This window comes from Melozone crissalis, unplaced genomic scaffold (genome assembly GCF_028551555.1).
Source record: "Melozone crissalis strain CALT ecotype California unplaced genomic scaffold, PUWL_Pcris_2 ptg000018l_1, whole genome shotgun sequence".
In the NCBI taxonomy this organism is placed as follows: Eukaryota; Metazoa; Chordata; class Aves; order Passeriformes; family Passerellidae; genus Melozone; species Melozone crissalis.
The window spans coordinates 40,478,659-40,501,236 of NW_026535796.1; the positions used below are offsets into that span (position 1 = coordinate 40,478,659).

At 40.1% G+C, this 22,578-nt stretch overlaps 1 protein-coding gene across 2 annotated transcripts in view; it reads right to left on the reverse strand.

The window, feature by feature from the left end:
• CCDC88C (coiled-coil domain containing 88C) overlaps nucleotides 1-22,578 on the reverse strand; it is a 95,621-nt gene that overhangs the window by 28,288 nt on the left and 44,755 nt on the right. For both annotated transcript variants that reach the window (XM_054274952.1, XM_054274951.1), the window contains exons 5-14: nucleotides 20,113-20,171; nucleotides 18,430-18,513; nucleotides 16,940-17,080; nucleotides 16,054-16,238; nucleotides 15,439-15,520; nucleotides 14,816-14,974; nucleotides 8,524-8,670; nucleotides 6,004-6,148; nucleotides 3,177-3,358; nucleotides 17-154 (exon numbers count right to left, since the gene is read on the reverse strand). In XM_054274952.1, the coding sequence (XP_054130927.1) occupies nucleotides 17-154; nucleotides 3,177-3,358; nucleotides 6,004-6,148; nucleotides 8,524-8,670; nucleotides 14,816-14,974; nucleotides 15,439-15,520; nucleotides 16,054-16,238; nucleotides 16,940-17,080; nucleotides 18,430-18,513; nucleotides 20,113-20,171 (1,322 nt within the window). The remainder of the gene's footprint in view (nucleotides 1-16; nucleotides 155-3,176; nucleotides 3,359-6,003; nucleotides 6,149-8,523; nucleotides 8,671-14,815; nucleotides 14,975-15,438; nucleotides 15,521-16,053; nucleotides 16,239-16,939; nucleotides 17,081-18,429; nucleotides 18,514-20,112; nucleotides 20,172-22,578) is intronic.

The window sequence follows — 22,578 nt, forward strand, 5'->3', positions numbered from 1 at the left end:
TTTGAGAAATTCGCACCTGTCTGTCTTTGTCGGCTTTTAGAGTCTCCATGACACCTTGCAGCTGCTCTTTATCTTTTATCAGCTCCTCACTCAAGGTTTCCAAATCTTGATTGCTTTGCTTCTCTTTTTCAATTTGATTTTGCAACTTCTCAATCTGTGTGAAGAGAACACACCAAAACACATCAACCACAGCTGGACACAAGGACTGTCTCCACCGTAAGTCATTTTGAAGACCAGAGAGAAATGAGATAGGGACTGTGGCTAAAAGATTAAATCCCTCTCTCCTGCAGTTACCATTCTCAGAGGAGGAAATGGACTGTCTTGTTTTTCTCACAGTGCTAAGAATCTTCTTCATGCCTTTAAAGATCAGAGCATATAAGGCACAGCAGTAAGAAATGCTTAGTTCACCTGCCTGCTGAATGCCCTGTTGTGCTCCTGTCAACAGGAATTAAGTTTCTGCTGATCCACTTCCTGAGGAGCTTGCCTCCTCCTAGCCTCTCCATCACTGATGGTCTTACTCTATCAGTTAATGCAGGCAGTTATTAAGACACTTCAGTGAGCAACAGCACTAAAAGGCCAAACAACAACCTAAAACAGGAGCAGAGGAAAAACACTAAAGCACTGGGGTGACCAAGTTCATGCTCCCACTCTGTGTTCTGTTCTCTTTTCCCCAGCAGGTGACAATACCACATTTGAAAGATTTGTGAATAAGGCTCCACTCCTACAACAAAGTTTTCTTACTTACTCATTTTGAAAGCTGAACTTGTAATGCATGAAGAACAGAAAAGCAGTAGCTCTTCAGTACTTAGAACCAAGAGGTTCTGGGAACTGTACTTCCCAAGTCAGGAAATAATTCCTTTTTAAACTTGCAGAGTGCTGTGAGCACCTACAGCTCTGCACAAGTATCAGCTCATTTTTGTTTTGGTATTATCAACTCTGCCAACAGTGAAAATGTCAATGAAAGGGGTATTAAACCTAATTCTTTCAAGTGGGAAATAGCTGGAGGCTGGGCTCTGCCTATGTCAACATGCCCCTCATTACAGGAAGTGTTTAAACAAGCAGGGGCTGCCCAGATTGGAGATAAGGAGGGCTCAGCAGCCAGAAATGTAACCATGTGGAGGTTCATTGGTCTCAAAGGAGCTGTTCACAGAAAGCTGCAACAAACTCAGTGGCTCAGCAATAGCTGATCTTCATCTGCACTTCCCAGAAAACTGGAGGCAAGTAAGACATTACTATTTACAGCTCCTTTCAGTAAGTCAGAAAGGCAGAGACAACAGACAGGTACTTGGACTGCTACTACTTGAGTGTGCCTGAAAGGAGGGTTTTCTACTACCAGTTCCCCTGAAAACCTTGAAAAAAAGAAAAAAAAAGGTACATAACTACTTTTTATAGCACCTCCTCTGGTACTACTAGAATAATCTTGTTTCAGCTACATGATCCCACCAATCACTAGATCAGCAGATAAACAAGCATATTCAAACAACAATTTTTGAAAGTCTCAGACAGTGGATGAAATCTCAGCTCAGTTAAACAACTTTAGGGAGACATGATTTTGGTAACTTTCCTGAGATATGCATATCTCAGGAAAGTTACCAAAAGAACCCCAAAGACATAGAACATTTGAGAAAAATACTACTTCATCTCTTGCCCTCTGACTTACACATGCTTGATTTTAACATTCCTCCAGAGCTCTTGCACTCTCCCCTGCCCACTGTAGCAAACATTTTGCAACAAATCTGAGACTTAGCCTATTATTTCCCCTGGCACACCTCACTGTATTCTAATTGAAGGGAATCACAACTGTTGGCACCAATACAGTGCCATAACAGGAGGTGCCCCCAGGAATCTGCCTGGGGCAAAGCCAGAGGCTGATCACAGTTGTTCAAGTGACTTAAATTGCAGTACACCACAGGTATCTGCTGAGTGCTTTCTATGCCTCCATCTCCAGTTTTAGGCATATAATTAGAGCTGGATTGAATTACTTATACACAACAGGTCATAAATAGGAGTGTGGAAGGAAAATTAGAGTAAACAGAGTCTTTGCAGTATTCCTTTTTCACAAAAGAAAGGAAAAAAAGCAGAACTGATCTCAGCTTAGGAAATTAATCTCTGCAGAAGATGGAATGATCCAGTGCTGGATACTGCTCTCCCTAGCAGAGAAATGGGTTTGTTACAATCTAGGAATCCACGAGCAGCATTTCATATGTAGGTGCTTCCCTCCCTTGTTCTTTAAGGGATTCAGCTAGCTCACAGGCAAGTCAAACAGAACTGAAATGATTGCACCAATGTCTCACACACAGGTTACAGAAGTCATGGGAAAAGGAGAAATGAGCCTTAGATTGTGGATAATTTATGAATGGTAGGAATGTGGAAAAATCCAACATGAAAATGTTTTATACTATAGAGTAGGAAGCATCCTTTTTTTTCCCAGCAGCATTTGGCTCAATTCATCAGAACTGAGGAATCAAGTAACTAGTCAGACAAAAATAAGGCTGGCAGTTGGAGGTGAACTGAGCAGTGTATTTCACAAGGACAGGGACTGAGGTGGCATTTGAGCTAAATGTAATCAAAGTCAATAACAGAGTGCAACACATGCACTTGTAAGTAAAATGAAAAAATTATGACCTACATGTTTGTTACAAAGATGGAAGAGCTGAGGTCTTTACAGAGAGAAACACAAAAGAATTTATAACAGCTAAGAGGACAAGAAAAAGAAAAGCAGGCCCAGGACTCTGGACAGCAAGAAAGACATTTAGAATATACTAACCTGGATTCAGCTGTGTAATTTATTTGATTTACATGTAAAAATTATTTAACTTTCAAAAAACAAAAATAGTTCAATGTGACCATGGCTTCCTTTCTGTGAGACAACAAAGGGGGACACAATCTGACAGGGGCAAAGAGGCACTGAAAACTAGTTTTCATTTAACAGGAACAGTCACTTTTTCTTTCTATGATGCACATAAGCAGGCAGTGAAGTAGAAGGCATTAAATAGAATTATTAGAATTTAATTGCATTAGAATGCAATTAAATAGACAGGACCAAAATCATGGTCAGTCTTATGGGGATCACGAGTGAACTCCCTGAAAACTCTCATCATTCAGGAATGCTGCTGAGCCCTTTGTGCACTGTTTAAAAAAACTAAGAGCTCCATTTGCTCCTGTGAGCAAATTACCTTTTTGCTAAGCTGCTGATTTTCCTTTTCCAGTTCCACAAACTTTAGGCTGCTCTCTCTGGAGGTCAAGGAGGCATCTCTCAGCTCTTGGATTGTGTTCTGCAAGCTCTGATTATCCTTCTCCAGCTTCAGTATTCGACTCGAAGCACATTCATTCAACTCAAACACAAAGGACTTTCTGGCTGTTGAAACATGAGAAGCAGAAGGTGGCACTAATCAATTCACCAATGTTTCCTTCTGAGGTGCACAAGATCCACTTGGGTGAAGATTATTGCTGGGAGTCTTACAATTTCAGCTTGACTGCTAAGTAAATACTTGGTTAAAAACAGAACTCATTTTCACAGACAACCATTAATACCTTCAATACATACAGTACTATCTGAACAGCCAGCCATCTATAAAGTTGCTTACTTTCTTAATTCATCTTAAATTTGCTTTAGTCATGTAGGGAGCGTGTCTAATGTTAGTAACAAAATATACTGTGATATCATCTCATACCTTCATCACAGAAATAAACTGAGGCAGAAAGTAAAGCTCTGCTAAGTTTTTGCTAAAACAGCAAGGTGGTGCACTTCCAAGAGCTACTGAAAACTCAGGTATTCAATCCCATTCAGTTATAGAAAAAATTCTTACAAAAGAGAATTCCAGTGCTTATCTTTATAGTTTCTTCATCAAGAGTATGCTGAAGCACAGAGAATAATTTACTCCTAGGTATCCAGGCACGGATATAATGCTGATCTGAGAAGTGTCTGAAGTAGAAATCTCAGAACTAAATTTATACAAGTCTTACAACAGAGATGTTGTTTTACTCAATGCTTGTAGATCAAAAGTCTCACTACCTCTCAGCCTCAAATCCATCACCCGAGCCTCACTGCTCTGTTAATTTCTCTGCCCAGCATTTGAATAATTACAAGAGCAACCTTCTTGTACACATGAAATAATTGCTACCCATCACCTCAAAATCACATTTCATATGAAATTTACTTTAACACTGTCTTTAAACCTAAGAAAATTAGTAACTCCTTCTAAATAAGCACTACAGCATACTGAATACTTGAAGCTGGCAACTTTCTGAGATTGGTAAAATTCTGTTTGTCTCTTTTGCAGAGCATCACCTGGAAAGCTTTGGTCAAGTGAAGACTCAAATACTTAACATTTACTAACTAAATACTCCAGTTGAGTTCTGTTCTGAAGTGAAGTCCACCTAAATTACATTTTCTCATGCTTATTTTTAAAATTATTTTTAATAAAAAATACCAAACTAGCTGGTAAAATCTTCTATCCGCCACCCTTGCAGACTCTACTTGATAGCCAGGAATCTCCCATTTGTACTCTATTTGTACAAACAAGCTGCATTCAGAACAGCAACATGGATTGAAATAAAACTTCTTACAGAGACTTACTGTAAAGTCAGAACAGCACTTCCATTAAATAAAAGTCCAAAGTTAAACATTCTTTAAAAAATCCACTTCCTTCACTATTTTATTTTCCTACTGAATACAAATTTATGGATGTTCTCAGTTCCTCATTCTTTTTCTTTGGTTAATCAGGGAGCTTTTGAAGCTCCAGTGCTAAAATGCTACACATCATTGCAGTGCTGAATCACTCAAGCAAATTTTTAAAGTTATGTTTGATAGAAATTAGTTAATAAGAGGTAACTAGCATTCCTCCTTCGATTACATCAACAGTGAAAGCAAATCAGGAAGGGAACAAAACTTGCTATTTCAAATGGGCCATAAAATTTAGATATTTTTATATTTTCCTGAAATACTCTTGATCAAAACTTTTAAGTTTGGAGAGAACTGTGTTTTTCCCCCCACTAACACAATGAGCAATATTGTTGATTACACAGAAGGAGTAATAGAGTGACATTCATTTCTCATGCTAACATAACCTGCTTTGCAAGATTATTATTTAGAAGTAACAATTAACTAGCCATTAATCTTAGTGAAGAGAACTCAGATCCTAGACAGCAAGAAGATTTCAGAATTGGTGTCAGCCACACACACAGCTGTTTTACAAAACAAAGCTATTCTAGACAGTTTCACTGAAAACTTAACATATGCTTACTCTAATTTAAACCTTTGTCTTCAAGTTCAACTGTTCCTGGCTCACAAAGCCAAACATGCAAATCTTAGCAAAATAAGGTGAATACTCAGTACTCAAAGCTGCATGTTGAATTAGAGGAAACAGCTTATATTTCCCCAGTTCCACTTAGAATTGTTATTTAGGCTGCTGTAATAGACAGAAGAAATGCTAAACACAGGAACCAAAGCTAAAACCTGTCCAAGTGAAGAAAGAATAAGCTATGTTTGTGACAGCTACAGAAATCAAATCAACCACTCAAAGAAAAAAAATCAGCCAGTTATTTTAACTGCACACATTTTTCAGTATCTTGTAAAAATAAATGACTTCAGCATACATTACTTCCTGGGACCTAAAGACCACATAACTGTCTGTATTAACTGTACTAAAGAATACTAAAGATCACAGACTCCACCCAACCATTCAGTTAGAAATATTCAATGTGACATTTCTGCTGTGTTATTTGCAAAGCTTTCTTTATTTTTAAATTTTTATTAAAGTGTAATACTTAAAAGTCATTCTCTCAGTGATGAACATAACAAAAGGAAAACATTTTGATGTTTTCAAAAGAGAGTGAAAGGAAGAGGAATACATTTTAGAAGTTCAAAAAAATGAAGGTCAAAGTCAAGTGGCTGAATGAGAGAAGCTTTCCAATCTTGGATTCAACTTCTATTCCCAGTGAACCAATCTGTTTATTCTGAAACAGACCACAAACACCACAGCTACCCCAGGTGGTACTCACTGTCTGCAAGATCAGTGCTTTTAGACAGCTGTTCTAGTTCCCAGCCTAGGTGTGCAGACTCATTCATGCTCTGTTTCTGTGCAATCTCCAAGACCATGTTCTCCTCCAGCAGCTCCTCAATTCTCTTCTTGTCCGTGTCCCGGTCCTGTGCAAGACACACGTGAATGAAAGGGTGATCTCTAAGACTGCAGGCTGAGCTGCTGCAAGCACAGTGCAGGCTGAGGGTAGAAGAATCTCCTTAAACACTGGGGTTTTATAATGAAATACATCTTCAGCATTACACGTCTGCAGTGGGCCACCTGTATGAGCCACAGAAAGCAAAGCCCAGCTGGCCTGTTTAGCACCAGCTCTGGTCCATGATACACTTGGAGAGAGGGGAATGGCAGTGAGAACTCACTGGGTGATGACAGGGCCATTGCAGGCCAGGACTAGTATGGCAGACTGGATTGAAGATGTCTCCAGAGCTAAGCTCCTCAAAAACATGCAGCATCATGCTCTGACACACTGAAGTTCTTCAGATAGAACCTTGAATTCTGCAGAGCTTCAACTCATCACATCAAACTTGGACACAGTCATATGGATAAGCAAGTAACACCTGCCTCCTAATTTGAATCCTAACTCCTGAAAACAGACCTGGAGAATGAATCTATTGTTGCTTCTTGTGACTATTTGGGCCATTTGCTTTTGTGGGAACTGAAATGCTGCCTTGGTGGTTCTCATCTTTTCAGAAATCAAAACTCAAAAATTCATCAAGTTACCAGAAAAGCATGCAAAATCTCCAGCAACTTTGGAGAAGCTAAGCATTACATCATCTTTATAATATCCTCAATCATAGAATCATAAATGGTTTGGGATGGAATGGACACTAAAGGTTATGCAGTTCTTACCAAGGGAAGGGACACTTCCCACTAGACCAGGTTGCTCAAAGCCCTGTCCAACCTGGCCTTTAACACTTCTAGGGATGAAGCACCCACAGCTTCTCCAGGAAACCTCTTTCAGTGCCTCAACACCTCACAGTAAAGAATTTCTTCTTCCTACTATCTAATCTAAACCTACTCTCTTTTAGTTTGAAGTCATTCTCTCTTGTCCTATCACCACATGCCCTTGTAAAATGTCTTCTACCATCTTGCTTTTAGGCTCCCTCCAGGTACTGCAAGGCAGAAATTAGGTCACCCTGGAGCCCCCTCTTCTCCAGGCTGGAAAACCCCAATTCTCTCAGCCTTTCCTCACAGGACAGGTGCCCCATCCCTCTGATCATCTGGGAGACCCTCCTTGTTCCAATAGGTCCATGTCCTTCCTGTGCTGGGACCCCAGAGCTGGATGCAGCACTGCAGGTGGGGTCTCAGCAGAGCAGAATGGAGGGCCAGAATCCCCTCCCTCACTCTGCTGATCACGCTGCTTTGGGTGCAGCCCAGGGCACATTTGGCTCCACGGGCTGTGAGTGCCCATGGCTGGGTCATGACCAGCCTCTCACCCACCAGCACCCCCAAGTCCTTCTCAGAAGGGCTGCTCTGATCTGTTCATGCCCAGCCCATGTTGATACCAGGGGTTGCCTGACCCAGGTGCTGCACCTTGAACTAGATCTTGTTCAACCACATGAGATCCCCATGGGCCCACTGCTTGAGCTTGTCCAGGTCCCTCTGGGTGGCCATCCCATCCTTCAGGTGTGTCAACCACACCACTCTGCTTGGTGTCACCTGCAAATCCACTGACAGTGCACTTGACTGCTTTGACAATGTCAAAAATGACAAAGATATTAGGTAACACTGGTCCCAGTATGGATCCCTGAGGGACATCCCTAGTCACTGATGCAGATGAAGATTCAGTCATCCCATACAACATCCTCCACACTTTTATTTCCAACAGAACCTGTTGAAAATCCTCTACAGATAAAGTACAAGAATTCAAATCATGGTGGGATAAGAGGAGGACTGTTAAGTAAAATACAAGAGATAAAAGAGTAGTTATTATTTCTAGTGGGTTTCTGAAGTCCAATGTTGCTCTTTGTTTGTAGACAATAGTCTCCCACTTATTACCTTTCCTTATTTATGAAGCAATAAAACATATCTCTGATTTACACATAAAGCAATTCTAGAATTTTGTGTCTTTTACAGTGGTAATGGATTCTTAAAGACTCTGCAACGGCTGGGGGATTTTGTTTCCAACAAGAAAGACTATTAACTAGAGTAGATTTTATTTCCTGATCTAAGAGACTTCTACTTAAACAGATTTTAATATCTCCATTAACAAAATGTGTGAAAGTAGACTGTACTATAAAATTGTGATATACCTTCTGCATAAAAAACCTTCAGTCTCATACAATGTAGCACTGGCAATAACTACACTGTTAACATTGCACTATTTCAAGAATTCATGTGCAGAAAGTTCAATCTAAAAACCTCTTCAAAAGCACTACTGATTTATTCGCCTGTCTCTATCACTTTCTGTGACTTGATTTTGTAATGCAAAGATAAAAACAGAAGTTTAAAAAATTAGCATAATGAAAAAGAAAGTGCATACCAGCTCTACATCATGAAGTTTGGATTTCAACTGCAGATTTTCCTTCTCTAATTCATGCAGCTTATCACCACGAGCTCTTGCCATGGTTAGCTGTTCTTCTAGCATGGCTTTTGTTTCAATTAATACAATGTTGTCTTCTCTTAATTCCTAGGGAAAAAAAGTAGCATTATTAATTTCTTACTAACTTTTTGTCAACCAAGTGGTTTTAATAAAGTGACACTGCAAAAAAACAAGAAGAAAATTTGACATGTTTCATAGAAAGACTTTAACTTAATATTTTAATGAGAGATGATAGTTTTTTTATTACCTTTGAGTCACTATACAAGTAAATCTAATATTTCTTAGGTTTTTTTCCCTGAATTTTACAAGATTAACAGAGTTTCTTTTGCTTTATATGAGGCAAGATCAAGAGGTGCACACAAAAGAGCAACTGTTCAATTCCACTGTTATAATTCCTTTGCCAATTCATCATAGTTCCTTGTTTTCCCAGCTTCAAAAGACATTATTTACTTTCAAGGGATGGGGAACAGTATCCATCAATACATTCAAGATCCACATTCCTGTTTCAGTACACTCATGTGCAAATGTCTGTTTAATAAAGTTTGTCTCTCTCTGATTAACAGAATTTTAATTCACTTGAACAGCAGAAGTTGTTTTATATTTATCACTTAACACTCCCTGCCACTTCCCCACGAAACATATGAGCATGAACTGCACAAGCCATGTCACTTACTCATTAGAGCTTCTGGATCTGGTTTTACTGAGTAGAAGTTTAATTTATTCTTTTGTTGTAGCCACAGCATTAGAAACAGGTGAATTACACTGCACTGCAACTGCTCCTTGCAAACAGCAAATCAAATGAAACTCTGTTCATTCAAGTATCTTATTCTGGAAACATGAAATATCCAAAGCATGAAATCTGGCCATGAAATGTTGGTCATATTTTAAACACACTTATCAAAAATGTCTCATTTTAAGCTATAATACCTCACTGCTAGCTTTTACTTTAGTTGATCTTCAGATAAGTCTTGAGTCTGAGACATATGTTCTATGGCAGAAATTCATCAGCATTTCAAGATTAAATGGATATAGTAAGGAATTTTCCCCAGATGAGTTACAACTGGGCAAGAAGCAGATTGATTCTCTACAGAAACTTCATCATTCTCTCCCCATCCACTCTGCTGTTCCAATGAAATATACAAAACCAGAAAACGTGCAAACAGGACAAACTGCTAGACAAGTTTATTCCTGGATAACTGACTCCAAATGTGATGCCTCTGCTGACACAGTGTCCATGTCTGGTCTCTCAGACCACAAACATCCAAACCAAGTAGATTCCTGAAAGATCACGAGGCATGAGCAAATCACTTTCACAACTTAATCAGTTACTATCTTCTCCTTTTTGGAGTGTAATAAGCCTTAAGAAGCCTTATATAAGCTCATTTATTTAAAAAGCGAACAGAAAAGAAGGAAAAAAAGACAGATATAAAGAATGAGTTAAGAGTGTCTGACGACAGCCACTCCCCCTGCCTTTTGGTACTACAGGGGCCATCATTTAAAAGCCTTTCATAATCAGAGTTGTTTGTTGCAGCTCGACTGTATATGGCATAACATGGAAAGTCTACCTCATGCAGTACCCTACTGCCCTTGATCTCTCAGTGGGTCAGCTACCAACTTGCAAATCATGAGAGAAAAAATTTCCCTACTATAGTAGCATTAAAAGGACAAGTATGTCAGTGTTTGTGAAGAGGTTCATCTTCAATTAAAATGTCTGAGTATGCAAGTAACTAAAATAACAATAATACTGAAACACTAAGGTTACAGAACCTGCATTTTGGGCCAAGTCTGATCTAACAGGGTCACTTCAGGGTGGGCAAACTTAAAAGGCTGACACTGAACAGATGACAGACCAGAAGTACATGGCACAAAAACTGCTGGGTGTTATGGAAGCTGCCAGAATATCTGTAATGAAACAGCAATGTGCCAAGAGTTTACTTTGCTAGATCACCACACTCAATCTGGACCACAGCCCCAAGAACTGAAGTGGTGTCTGACCTCAAAGACATGACCTCATAACTATCCTTAAAACTGCCTACCAAGCAAGAACTAGTTATTTCAGTGTCTCATCAAGAGCCAAGCTATGTGCCAAGTACATACACATATGCAGGCTCTGGTACAAACCACAAACCAGTGGGAGCTGCACTATATGGAAAACTGAAGCACTTTCCATTGAGCACCCAGGATGGGCAGTCATGCCAGTTCAAAGTAGTTCTGATGAAATATTAAATTAATAACCAGGTGGAAATGCCTGCTGTGATGAGGTAGACATTGCTCACTCTCAGATCTGAGGTTGTCTTAATACTGAAAAGTTCATATAATTTAAATAATTAGTCAATGGGAGCTTTCCATGGGAAGAAAAGCTGTCCTAACTAACACATGTCAGCACTAACATCTCCCAGAAGTTGCTGGAATAACACAGCTGACCTAAAAATCTAACTGGCCACAAATCACACTTGTTAGACAGTCAGCAGGTGGTGGTCATGGGGTGGTGCTGCTTCCACTGGAATTAAAGTTCCTTTTAAATCAAATTAACAAATTCAAATATAAAAATAACCAAATATATAATTCAAATATAAAAACCAACCAACATTATTTTAAAACGATAAGATTATTTTAAAATCAGCAACAAAAACATTTGGCTGTGGATTTTGTTTAATACACTGGCTATAACTCAGCTTTTGCACTTTCTAAAATGAATTGCATATTGTGGTTTGATGCCTTATCAACTGTAACTTGAAATAGCTTTAACAATGTGCACTGTGCATTCAGATGGTTATAATTAACTCTGGGGATAAGAGGTTGCACAATCAGGGTGTGTTGTCACTAGGAAACATTTTCAGAAATTTAAGTAGCAATGAGAGTGTTTAAATCTGAAAAAAAAAGAATTTTCACATGCATCTGGCCCAATTCAAACCCTTGCCTTCAGGCAGTTCAGAAGCTGTTGCTACTGCGCCATAACAGTTAACATCTTGTGACAATCAAACATTGAACACTCATATGACAACATACAAGACATGCTTTTGCCTTTTTTTTTTTTTAATTGACAAGATACTCCTCCCATCATCCTGCATAGAAATTTGATTATGATAAGGAGAAAAACTGGGCAAGGCATACTGCCTGGCCTTAGAAAATAATCTCATCTCATGGAACAACAAAAGATTCAGTGGAGATGATCCTGGAAGGGAGCTCTGCACTGCAGAGAAGCACCTCCATGGAGGAAACCCAGCACTGAGCTGCTCCCTCACATTCACAGTTGTGACCTCGTTAAGCAACCCCAGCAGGAAGGCTCCAGAGGATATTCATGTTCCTTGAATGATGGTTCAATTAAAATGTCACTCCTGAACATTTGCCAAGACATAGAGAGACACAGAGAGAAGGAGAACACCACACAAACTTTAAATGTGTTACATTGGCATACAGATTTCGACCTTTTGCACTCCTCCTGCAATAACAGGAAGGAAAAGATTTTAAGAGCTCATTTAATAGCTTTCTGCATTGATGCACAACATTAACTCTTTTTCTTCTCACCTACCAATCAGGCACTGCTTATTAACAACCCTGTCAAGACCCTATGAGCCCTAAGGTATCACATTATCACAGAGAAGCAGCTGATGCTGAACACACCTACATTTTCACTGCATGCTCTGGATGATTTGTTCAGGTCTTAAGGGTCAGAGCTTAGCAAGCCACTGGCAACCAGTAAATGCCATGAAATGAATAACCACTGTACTGTCTAGAGGTAAAAATCTCTACCATGTTATATCCCTGAACAAATCTAAGCAGAGACTATACTGACCCCAGACACTAATTCTTCTTTCAGAGGTGCAGAGGACTTGAGTCAGATTTGACAGAAAACTGAGGCCCCATGGAAAGCTGGATACTGGCTAGTATGCACAGTCTTTGTGCTACTCTGTGACCATAAAAACACAGAATAGGGCCCTGTGGAATCCTCTGAATGCACCAGCCTGAGACCAATGGAGTTTGCCTGCTGCTCAATGCTGTCAGTCCACGGTTGGATTCAAAACTTGATCAGTGATGCCAGAGGGAGTGGTGAGAATGTGAAACTCGATGTCTATTCTAAACCACACAGCACCCTGCACACAGCTGTGCAATCCTGTTGCCTGTTAGAAAAGCTCAGCAAAAGTGACTTTTGCTAAAGGTCACACTGTGGCTCCAAATTAGACATGTGCCAGATCAGTGGGAAATACTCCTGGTCTCACTACTGCATTTGTGCTGGTTTTGGCTGGGGTAGGCCAAATGGCTACTATGGGGCTGTTTTACATTTGGCTGAGCACAGTGTTAATAGAGATGTTTTTGTCATTGCTGAGTAGAGCTCACACAGAGCAAAGGCCTTTTTTGCTTTCTGTGCTGCCATGATGGCAAGGAAGTTGGGGGTGCATGGGAGACTGGGGGGGGACACAGCCAGGACAGGTGGCTCAAACTGACCAAAGGGATATTCCAGACCACACAGCATCATGCTCAGTATATAAAGTGGGAAGAAGAAGGAAAGGGAGCACATTTGGAGTGATTGTGTTTCACTCACTTTCCAAGTCACCATTACATGTGATGGGGCTCTGCTCTCCTGGAGATGGCTGAACACCTGCCTGCCCATGGGAAGCAGTGACTTAATTCCTTGGTGTGCTTTTTGCTTTCCCTACTAAACTGTCTTTATCTAAACCCATGAGTTTTCCAGCATTTACCCTTCCAAGTCACCCTCCAATCTCACTGGTGGGGAGTGAGTTAGTGGCTGCAAGGGGCCTGGCTGCTGGCTGGGGTTAAACCATGACAGTATTGCCGGGAGGTATCCCTGGAGAGCCAGCACTAATCTCTGACATTCTCCAGTTCCACCAAAAACTGACAGGATGGAAGAGAGAGCAAGGAGAGTTAGAAGAAATTGAAACTAAAATGAAAGTCTCTTAACTGAATGCTATGTCAAGCAAGATTAGCAGTGCAGGACATGCACACAGCAGTCCAGGAAACTGCTGGCTCTGGGACAATCAGGAAAGCTACTGCCTTGATCTCAAATGAAGGAGACACAAACTCCTCTCTGAGCTCCAGGTAAATTATCTGAGCAGCAGGTACAGCTAAGCACCTCCAGTGCACAGCCAGAAGGGGAACACCAGGATGGCTCACTGATAGCCAGTGTGCCAGGGCAGAGCATGACTGATTTTCCAGCTTGAGGGAGGAAAACACAGAGGCAGAGCTTCATTCTTCCTAATGCAAACTGGGAATTACCATGAGGCAGGACAGGCTTTTGTAGTCCATTACTACATTTAATAACCATCCATTCTAGTGAACCTATTCATAAGAAGCAGCAGCTAGCTGCCCCCCTTAGGTTAAAGAAGGGGAAAAAATAACCTACAAAGTAGAGTTTATAGAGCAGAAAAATAAGGTCTGTGCTCTCAGCCAAAGGCCTGGCAACATCACTCTTCTACCTCAGACTTGGAATTTTATCTAATTATAGTGAGGCTGTCAATTACTGAACCTCCATTTGGTTCAGCAGCCTGGATATTTATTTGACCTTGGCTGAAGTGTTTTGTATGTGGATTACTGAGAGTTTTGGTGTGAATTCCTCATAGAATTGAAAGAACAAAAAGGAAGAGCAGTCCTACCTAAATTTAACATCAGCCATGCTGAGCCAATGAGTTTGGCCAGGTGATCTCTTTTGCAACCTAATTCAATTAATAATTCCAGGATGGGCATAGCTGCAGGTGACTAAGCAACTGACATTACTACTGGAACAAAGCCACACACTTCTCATTGACATACCCCACTCATGACACTAGGGAGGATTCAAATTTTTTCTCCTCTCTACTACACGTAACAGTAGCAAAAAGGGGTGGCTAGAATTTATAATCTGAGGTCATCCTCAAAAATTTTAACAACAGTTGCATCTGCTACAAAACTATAAGGAAAGACACTCAGACATTCACTTAACTAATTTATAAATACTATTTAAAATGTTTGTCCAAAAAACAACTTTGGAACAGAGGGAATTTACCTAAAGCTAAACCAAAGATCTGGACTGCAGAAATAGCATCCAGAAAAGGTCTGTCCTGTTTAGCCACATAATGCTGAACTAAGCAGAGTCCTTTAAAACTAATGGGCATTTATTTTGTGTGCACCAAGTACTTCCTCTACTGAAAGAAGTTTTAATAATGCTCAGTCAATAGCTACAATGTGTGTTATGAAACTTCTACTTGCTCTGATCTTTCTCCTAACTTTCACTTGCCTCCATGCGGGCTTTGTAGAACTCCACATCGTGAAGTTTCTCTTTGCACCGAACCAGCTCCATCTCCAGCCTCTCCACACGGTTTGCCCTCTCCCTCAGGGAATCCAGCTCATCCCTGTAGGCTCGGGCAGAGCGAGCATCTGAAGCAAGGTGTGTATTCTGTGAGAGATAAGCAGGGACAAAAAACCTAACTTAATACTTGTTAGCATGTACTTTAGACTTTATTTTTTTGTTTATGCTTACAATCAGTAAGTAAATACAAACAGTATTCCTCTGGTTAAGGAGTAAGAATTCTCCTAGTAGCCAGCAAATTCCTTACAAGACAGAGAGGTTTTTCAGCCTGTTGGACCTCTGACATTACTATGCCTGATGCAGCACACCTGATGCTGCATAAGCTTTAGGCACTACTAGGCTATTTGCAAGCTGAACAGATGAGACTGCTCTCAACAGTTAAGTGGGAAGCATAGCACTGCTATGCCACAACCATAATCTTTAAACAGCTTGCTGGACTAAGTTGATTTCCTCATTATAAAACAGACATAGTAGTAATTTTAGCCTCACACTGAAACAGGATTTTTTTTTTAAATAGGGAAAATTGTCACAGTAAAACGAGCCCATCTCACCTCTTGCTTTATTTTTTGCAGCTCTAGGGTGAGCTGCTCAACTTCATGTTTAGAATCTGCAAGCTGCTCAGACTTCTCTTCCCTGAAAAGGATTAGAAAAATCTTAGTAATTTTTTTTCTTTCCTGAAACAATATTGATTATATAGACACTGCCAGGAATCTGTAAAGGAAGAGAAAAATCTCCCAGCATATTCTTTGTTATGACAGCTTCATCATTTTCTCATGGTACTATACACGTATCATGGATCCGAATTTGCAACCCCATTTTTATACTAAGTTCCTGTGTTCAAATCTCACTGGTGCACAGGCTGTCATAGATAGCTTCTACTTCAAGTTAAAAAGCAGAGCTGCCAGCTGGTATTTTGAAGGGGGGAAGAGAGAGATGAGACACAAAAAGAAGATTGGAAGTAGCCTTCACTCTACATTTAAAGGCCAATTATGAAAGCAGAAAAGATGGAACACACTACTAGCTTCCTACTGCTCTGATTTAAAAGGTGTGATTCTGAGAGCTCCTATGGAAGCCAGTGTATTGGAGCCAACAGGCTCCTGCACCTTCAGGATGCACAAGACTTAATATGCAAGTCTCTCTAGAAGCACAAAATAATGGTGACTTACAGCTCCTGACGGATTCTTCTCAATTTAGCCTTTGTGTCTGCCAGCTCGACTGCAAGGTGCTGCTTTTCTTCATTAGAAAGAGGGTTTGCAGGGTTTGGGGAAGAATCTGGACTTGGTACTTTCAGAGGGCTTGGTGGTTGCTGAGACTGCAGATAATCTCTTTCTTGAGTGAGATCTACAATGACCTGGAAATACAGAAGACTATCTAGTTCCAAGCGATAAATGGTGTATTTATACATTGTTTTAAAAGTACCTAAAAATTATTTTTAGATTTGGGAAATTACTTGTCTGGCAGGATACAGAATTCAAGCAACAGCCAGGAGTGAAGGTTTCACAGAAGAGGAAAGGAATCTCCACTATGCTCCAACGACTAAAACACTCCCCCCCTTCCAAAGCTCAAAATAAGTAGTCTGTTTCCCTTGAAGAATTCATACAAACCTGTAACAACTAAGTTTTAACTAAAACAATTGCAGTCAAAAGCCTGACAGAAGATTAACAGGCTAAAGAAGAGGAGAAGGCTTCTCCAGAGATCTGAAGGGAAAGGAATTGATGAATCACAAAAACTAGAGAAGACAATGCAGCCCAATGCCTAGATGCCAATGGAGAAGCAAGCACTGTCTGAATGACTGGACAGACATGCAGACTCATTTGGTCTCCACGTCATGGAGACACTGCTCAATTGCTCTTTACCAATCATTTCACCACATCTTAGTGCTTACACAAGAAGCAATGGAAAAGCCAAAATCTTTCTACACATTTTCAGAGGTGTAGTAGAAAGGTTCAGAAGAAATAGAAACCTAGTGCACAAACAAGAGACAAGAAAAGGAATGGAGCCCACAACTGCTGCTTCTCATGAGCTCTATATGGGAGAGATATGTCCTCATACTTCTGTGCATTCATCTCTCTCATCAATGAGCCTCCTCAGGTGGAAAACCATATTCCTGGAGAGAGACTCTAGTTCTTCTGGGGCCATATCTGGGAGCTCCAGCCACTGCAAGTCAAAGACATTCTCCTGATTGTGAGTCACCTAGGAATAGGAACAAAAAAGTATGTCTTTGCACTGGTTGAGCTGAGAATTTGTTCCCCATATACGCAGCATCCCCCCACTTCTTCTACCCATAAATTAAAAAATATATCCATTTTACCAAATGCAGGCTGAAAATAATAAATGCAACTACTTTAACTGTAACACTACCCAGAAATTTTTGGTATTTGCATTTTTTATAATTATTATAACTGATTTTTAAGAGTGATCAGATAAATATTATGATCAATAGTATGTGCGCTCACACATTAGAAGTGTGCAGCTGACTTACTGACCCAGACGTGATTTCCACACAGAAGGGACTTATTCCCCACTGAACATTACTGAGAAGAACCTCTGATATCAATAAATTTGCAATTTGCAGCTGATACAGCTGGGAGGAGCTGTATCAGCTGCAGAAATACCTCTAGTTGCTGCCAACTGTATTTTTCAACTGTTACCCTACCTAAATTGATTTACTCTGGATCATTTAGCAGAAACATCAGGCATGTCTCTCAAGCTCAGTTAATGACTGTTCCAACTTTTGTTACAACCATGTGCTTAGCTCATCACTGCTTTTTTCTTTCCTAAAAAATGTTTCTTTCCTTTTTAAATGTTTTTAAACTGTTTTCTTTCTTTTTAGAAAGAAAAAAAATCACTGTTTTCTTTCCTTTTTAAATGTTAAGAAAAAAGTTCCTATCTTAAGACTTTCCCTATTTGTTCCTCAAATTTGAGTATACCAGGTTTCCTACAACTGCATGCACTGACCTCTGGGAACAGTCAGCACACATTCCCAGTGAGGGGTACTTCCACTTGGCTCACCAAAGTAAGAGACCTTCTGTAGCCTTTGGTAAGTCATTCCTTCTTCTGAAGCATTAGAAATCCAAGAATGTTTGTCATTGGATCAAACACCTTTTAAAACAGAGCATATGCTCAATTTCAGCTCTTCAAGATCATAAGATCATCTAGCTCAGAGGCCACTGTCTGAAGCAAGTCACTGGGCAGGCTGTGCCACCTCCCACAGGGCTTGGGGAATGTGCAGCTTCTAAGACACACATACATTTTGTCACTATTGCACATGGATCCTTACAACAACTCCTTCTGCATAAGCCATAAGCAGCAAGCAAGGCATTTACCACTGTATCTCTTTTAAAGACCACTGAGCCAAGTAATGATCCCAACATTAATCATTTTCATCTTACAGTTTGAGTGCAGCAGTATATTTCATTTTCTTTTTCGTGAAGTTTATGTATCCACTATGAAACTCCAAGCTTTAACATCTTATAGCAAAAAAAATCCTGTTAAGGGAGAGAGAGATACAACACCAAAATAGACAATACTAAGAATCCTACCTCTTGAATGTGTGACACAATGGCAGCTTGGGTTTCAATATCCAGTTGTTTTATTCTGTCAATAAACTCTTCTTTTCTTTCACACTGTTAAAAGAAAGCACATCCTGAAACAGTGCTCCATACCCTAAAACTTACTGCTTAATTTTTTATTTAAATTTTAAAACACCACCAAACTCAAACAACCTACACTGCTAATAAAATACTGTTCAAGATCTACACTTTGTCACACTAGAAGGTATAACACTTCACTGCTCCATAGGGAACATGAACCAAATTACGCATTACATTATTTAAACTTTTTAGTCAGTACAATCAAGGCTAAGTTAAATGGCTGATTTTGCTCTTAAAAAAAAGTTCAACATGCAATGTGATCAAGAGATGGGGAAACAGCCAGAGGAAATCATCACAGCTTCATTAACGGAGCTGCACAAATGTAAACTTTCATTCACACTGCATCATTTAACCTGTTTGCCTTGCTGTTTGCATTTTGTTTGGTTTTGGCAATGAAAAGAGACGCAACACTTTAGATACTATTTACATCAACACTCCGTTTTGTTTGTTGGAATAAATCAACATATGCTTTAGATAAAAAACAAGAAACATTCTGGATAAAAATGAGTGACATTTCAGACAAACAGATTTTAGTAAATCTTTTACTTAAGGCTTTAGAAGAGGCAGACATCTGCTATCTCTATATCTGTGATTGTGCACTGAGAATGTTATTGCCTCCTAGTAACAACAGGGCACTGTGAAGAACTTAAGGAATATTTAAAAGGGTGTTTTTAAACTCATTTACAGTGTCCTTCTGGGCCTGGTTCTGAGACTCAACCATTTACTTTCTTGGGAAGAATCTCAGACCAGCAAATGAGGATGCTCAGCAGCCAAAACAATTCTTTGTGCTGCAATGCAACACTAACATAGTTCAGAGCAGCAATACCCTGACAGCTTTACCCTGACATAATCGAGCTGACATAGCTGAGCAGGGTAAGTGCCCCAAGGCAGGGCAGAACCACAAGGCAGACCCACAAACAAGGTCAATTATCAGCAAAGGCCTGCCTGCAACCAGGCCATTGTTTACTGCCTCAGAGGTTTGGTGTGCAGAACACTGATTTCTTTATCTGGTGACCGCTGTGCATTTCTCCAGAGTTTCCCATATACATTGTCTCTCTATTTATTTAAACAAATGTCACATCAAGATCCCCTCTCTAATATACAAAGTATCTATTAATCTGGTATTTTTGACACATAATATTAAATCAAAATATTGTAAAAATAAAATCATGATTCATTAAACAAATGTTTAGACTTGTTAAACTATTTGCTTGGCTTTAACATGTACTGTTCCACTTCGTATTTTAAAACAGTAAGAAAATAAACTAACAACAATCTTGATATCAAGAACACTGTTCAAAACTTATCTCGTCCCACTGTGTTATGGAAGTTTAAAAGTACACATCCTGTGTCTGATTAAGCACTGGCAACAAATTGAGGCTACTGCTATCACACAATGTGCTTCCTCTCCCCTGCATTTCTTTCCTTCACATACTGTGTTTCTCACAATTTAGCTCACGAGCCATCTTGAGCTCAAGATTTGTTCATACAGCACTGATCTTTGGGTAGATTTTTTCATTCTAGGAAAAAGAACAGATTAGAAAAAAAATCTTAATTTCCGTGAATTATCACCTGCACAGCACATCCCAGAACCAACAACAGCAGCTTCTTGATTTCATCCATACTTTTACCTGGAGAGGAAAAAGTCATCAGTACATATGTGAAACAGATAAGTACTTGCAAATGATCCTCTCCAAAATATGTGGTTAAAACAAAAGACCTTTGAACAAGTGCCTGAACAATATATATATGCCTGTTATAAAGTTACCATATTTTCTACACAACAGTACAGCTCTTATGGATTAGTTTAAAATCCCAAATCCAGCAAGACATTTTTCACTTGATATGCTATCCTCACCCATAGTTTTCTAAGGCTTTTCTGATCAATATATCACAAAAAAAATTCCTTTAAATAGTTCAATGCATTTGACCAGTGCTTGTCTCTTGTGCTGTGATTAACAAGTGTGCAAAAACCCCAACAGCTCTCCCCCCTCCAAAAAACCCCATCAAAACAAAACAAAAACACCATGGGCGAGGCAAAGGAGGGTTACTCACAAAGAACTTGCCCTAAATTCTTCTGTGAAACAGTTGCCACTCAGACTTCCCGAAGCTGAATACCATTCTGTGCATATAAATTCTCTCTGAGAGATAGATGTTGCAGCAAATGAGTTCTGCCCGTTGTGCATCAAAGGCTGTTCACACTTTGAAGCTAAACCCCATGTGGTAGGAGGGCAGAGAATGAGGGATGGCTGAGGGACACTGACCATATGCTGGGAGCCCTGGGGAGAGCAGCCACAGCCCTGCTGCTGCTGCAGGGAATCCTGCTGTGAGCAGCAGCCCGTCCTGCCGTTTCCCACTGTTAGCAGAGGGAAAGCCTCAACTTCCTCATGGGGAACTGGTGCAGCTTAGAACCAGCTTGTTTCAACAAAATTTAAGTGGATTGTTGGATGGTGAAGGAAATTATGTATGTCAAGGTTAGACAAAGGGCAAGACAAAGAGGGCAAAAGGAAGGCAAGGAGTTTCAATGAGAAAATAAAACATCTTTACAGAGCTAGGTTCAGAAAAAGCCTGTCCTCATCAACACTGGGGGAAGATGAGAAAAGAGAAACAAAGAAACCAAACAGGCCACATACACATTTCTCTCATCCCTACATATTTGCATTCTTTTTGAGTGTGTAATTGTGGGACTAACGCTGTCATTTCATACCCTGATTTAATTGGGTACTCAATTGCTCCTATCACTAAATAGATACTAATTTCTGAGTGCAACTGTGCTCCTCCACCAACACCATGCCCTTGTGAGGCTGCCCTGGCAGAAAGTCAGAGGCATGTGCAGGACCCAAGGCCAGGGAAGGGGAGTTAATCTGACTCATCAATTGAGCTGCCACAGCCCCACAGCTGCACAAAGGCACTGACCTAAATTACCACAGGGGCTCTGCTATTCCCACAACCTTGCAAGCCAGCACAGCCACGTGCAGGCAGCTTAGGAAGTAACTGGTTGCCTGATTTCCAGGCACACAAACGTCCTAAACCAGTCTTTACACATACCTACAAAATTTTCAATAACTTTTATGTATGTTCATCTTTATAATGACTCAAGAATGCCCTACAAAAATCATCAGTAGACTGTATGCATGAACACTACAATTCTCAATACCCAGGTCCTGCATTAGTAACCATTAAGATTCTGCAAGCAGAAACTCTTCTCTCCAACAGGAACAGCCATCTTTAAGACATGCTAGCTCACACTCCACCCTGTAAGTATGAGCTTATTCCCCTGCAGAATATTTAAAAACTGGTTTTGAAAGACATACAATCATTCTTACTCTTCTCCCTACATGCAGCAGCACACAAGGCCTCCTCTTTCCTGGAAAGTTACAATTTAATTTACAAATTCCATTTCAGTCTGTGAAAGTCTGATTGTTCTGTAGGAATCTCAATAACACAATCTTAAGCATAGACAATGACACAAATCCTTCACCAACAGCAAAAAAAATAAAAAATCTGTTACTTCATGAACAATTCCTTTGAGGGCCCTACCGGGAGACTATTAGTTGGGTCAGAAGGTATTTTTTCAAGAAACTGAGTTGTCAGTAGTTTCAGTACTGGGTTTCATTCTACATCAGCTTTGAAGCAATACAGACCAGGTACTAAACGCAGAGCATGCCTGTGGGACACAAAATCAAGTCATTAAGTTATGGAGACCAAGTGATGTGAGCATGTCTCTCATTGACCTAAACTTACTCAGGCAGAACATCTCCATGGAGAGACTGAAGGAGTCAGACTGCTTGCTCTGGATCATGCTAGACACAAGATCTAACCCTTGTGCACTCTGGGCACCTTCATCTGTCAACCATAAATTCCAACGAGCGCACCACAGCATCCCAATTCTCCTCAGGGTGAGCACAATGACATGAAATCACCCATTTTAGGAAACACCATGGCATCTTCCCAACTGTGACAGCACCTGTACCATCCTGAAGACAAGTGAGCTACTTAAAGCCATTCCAACCACACCCTACCTCTCTGCACCAAGGC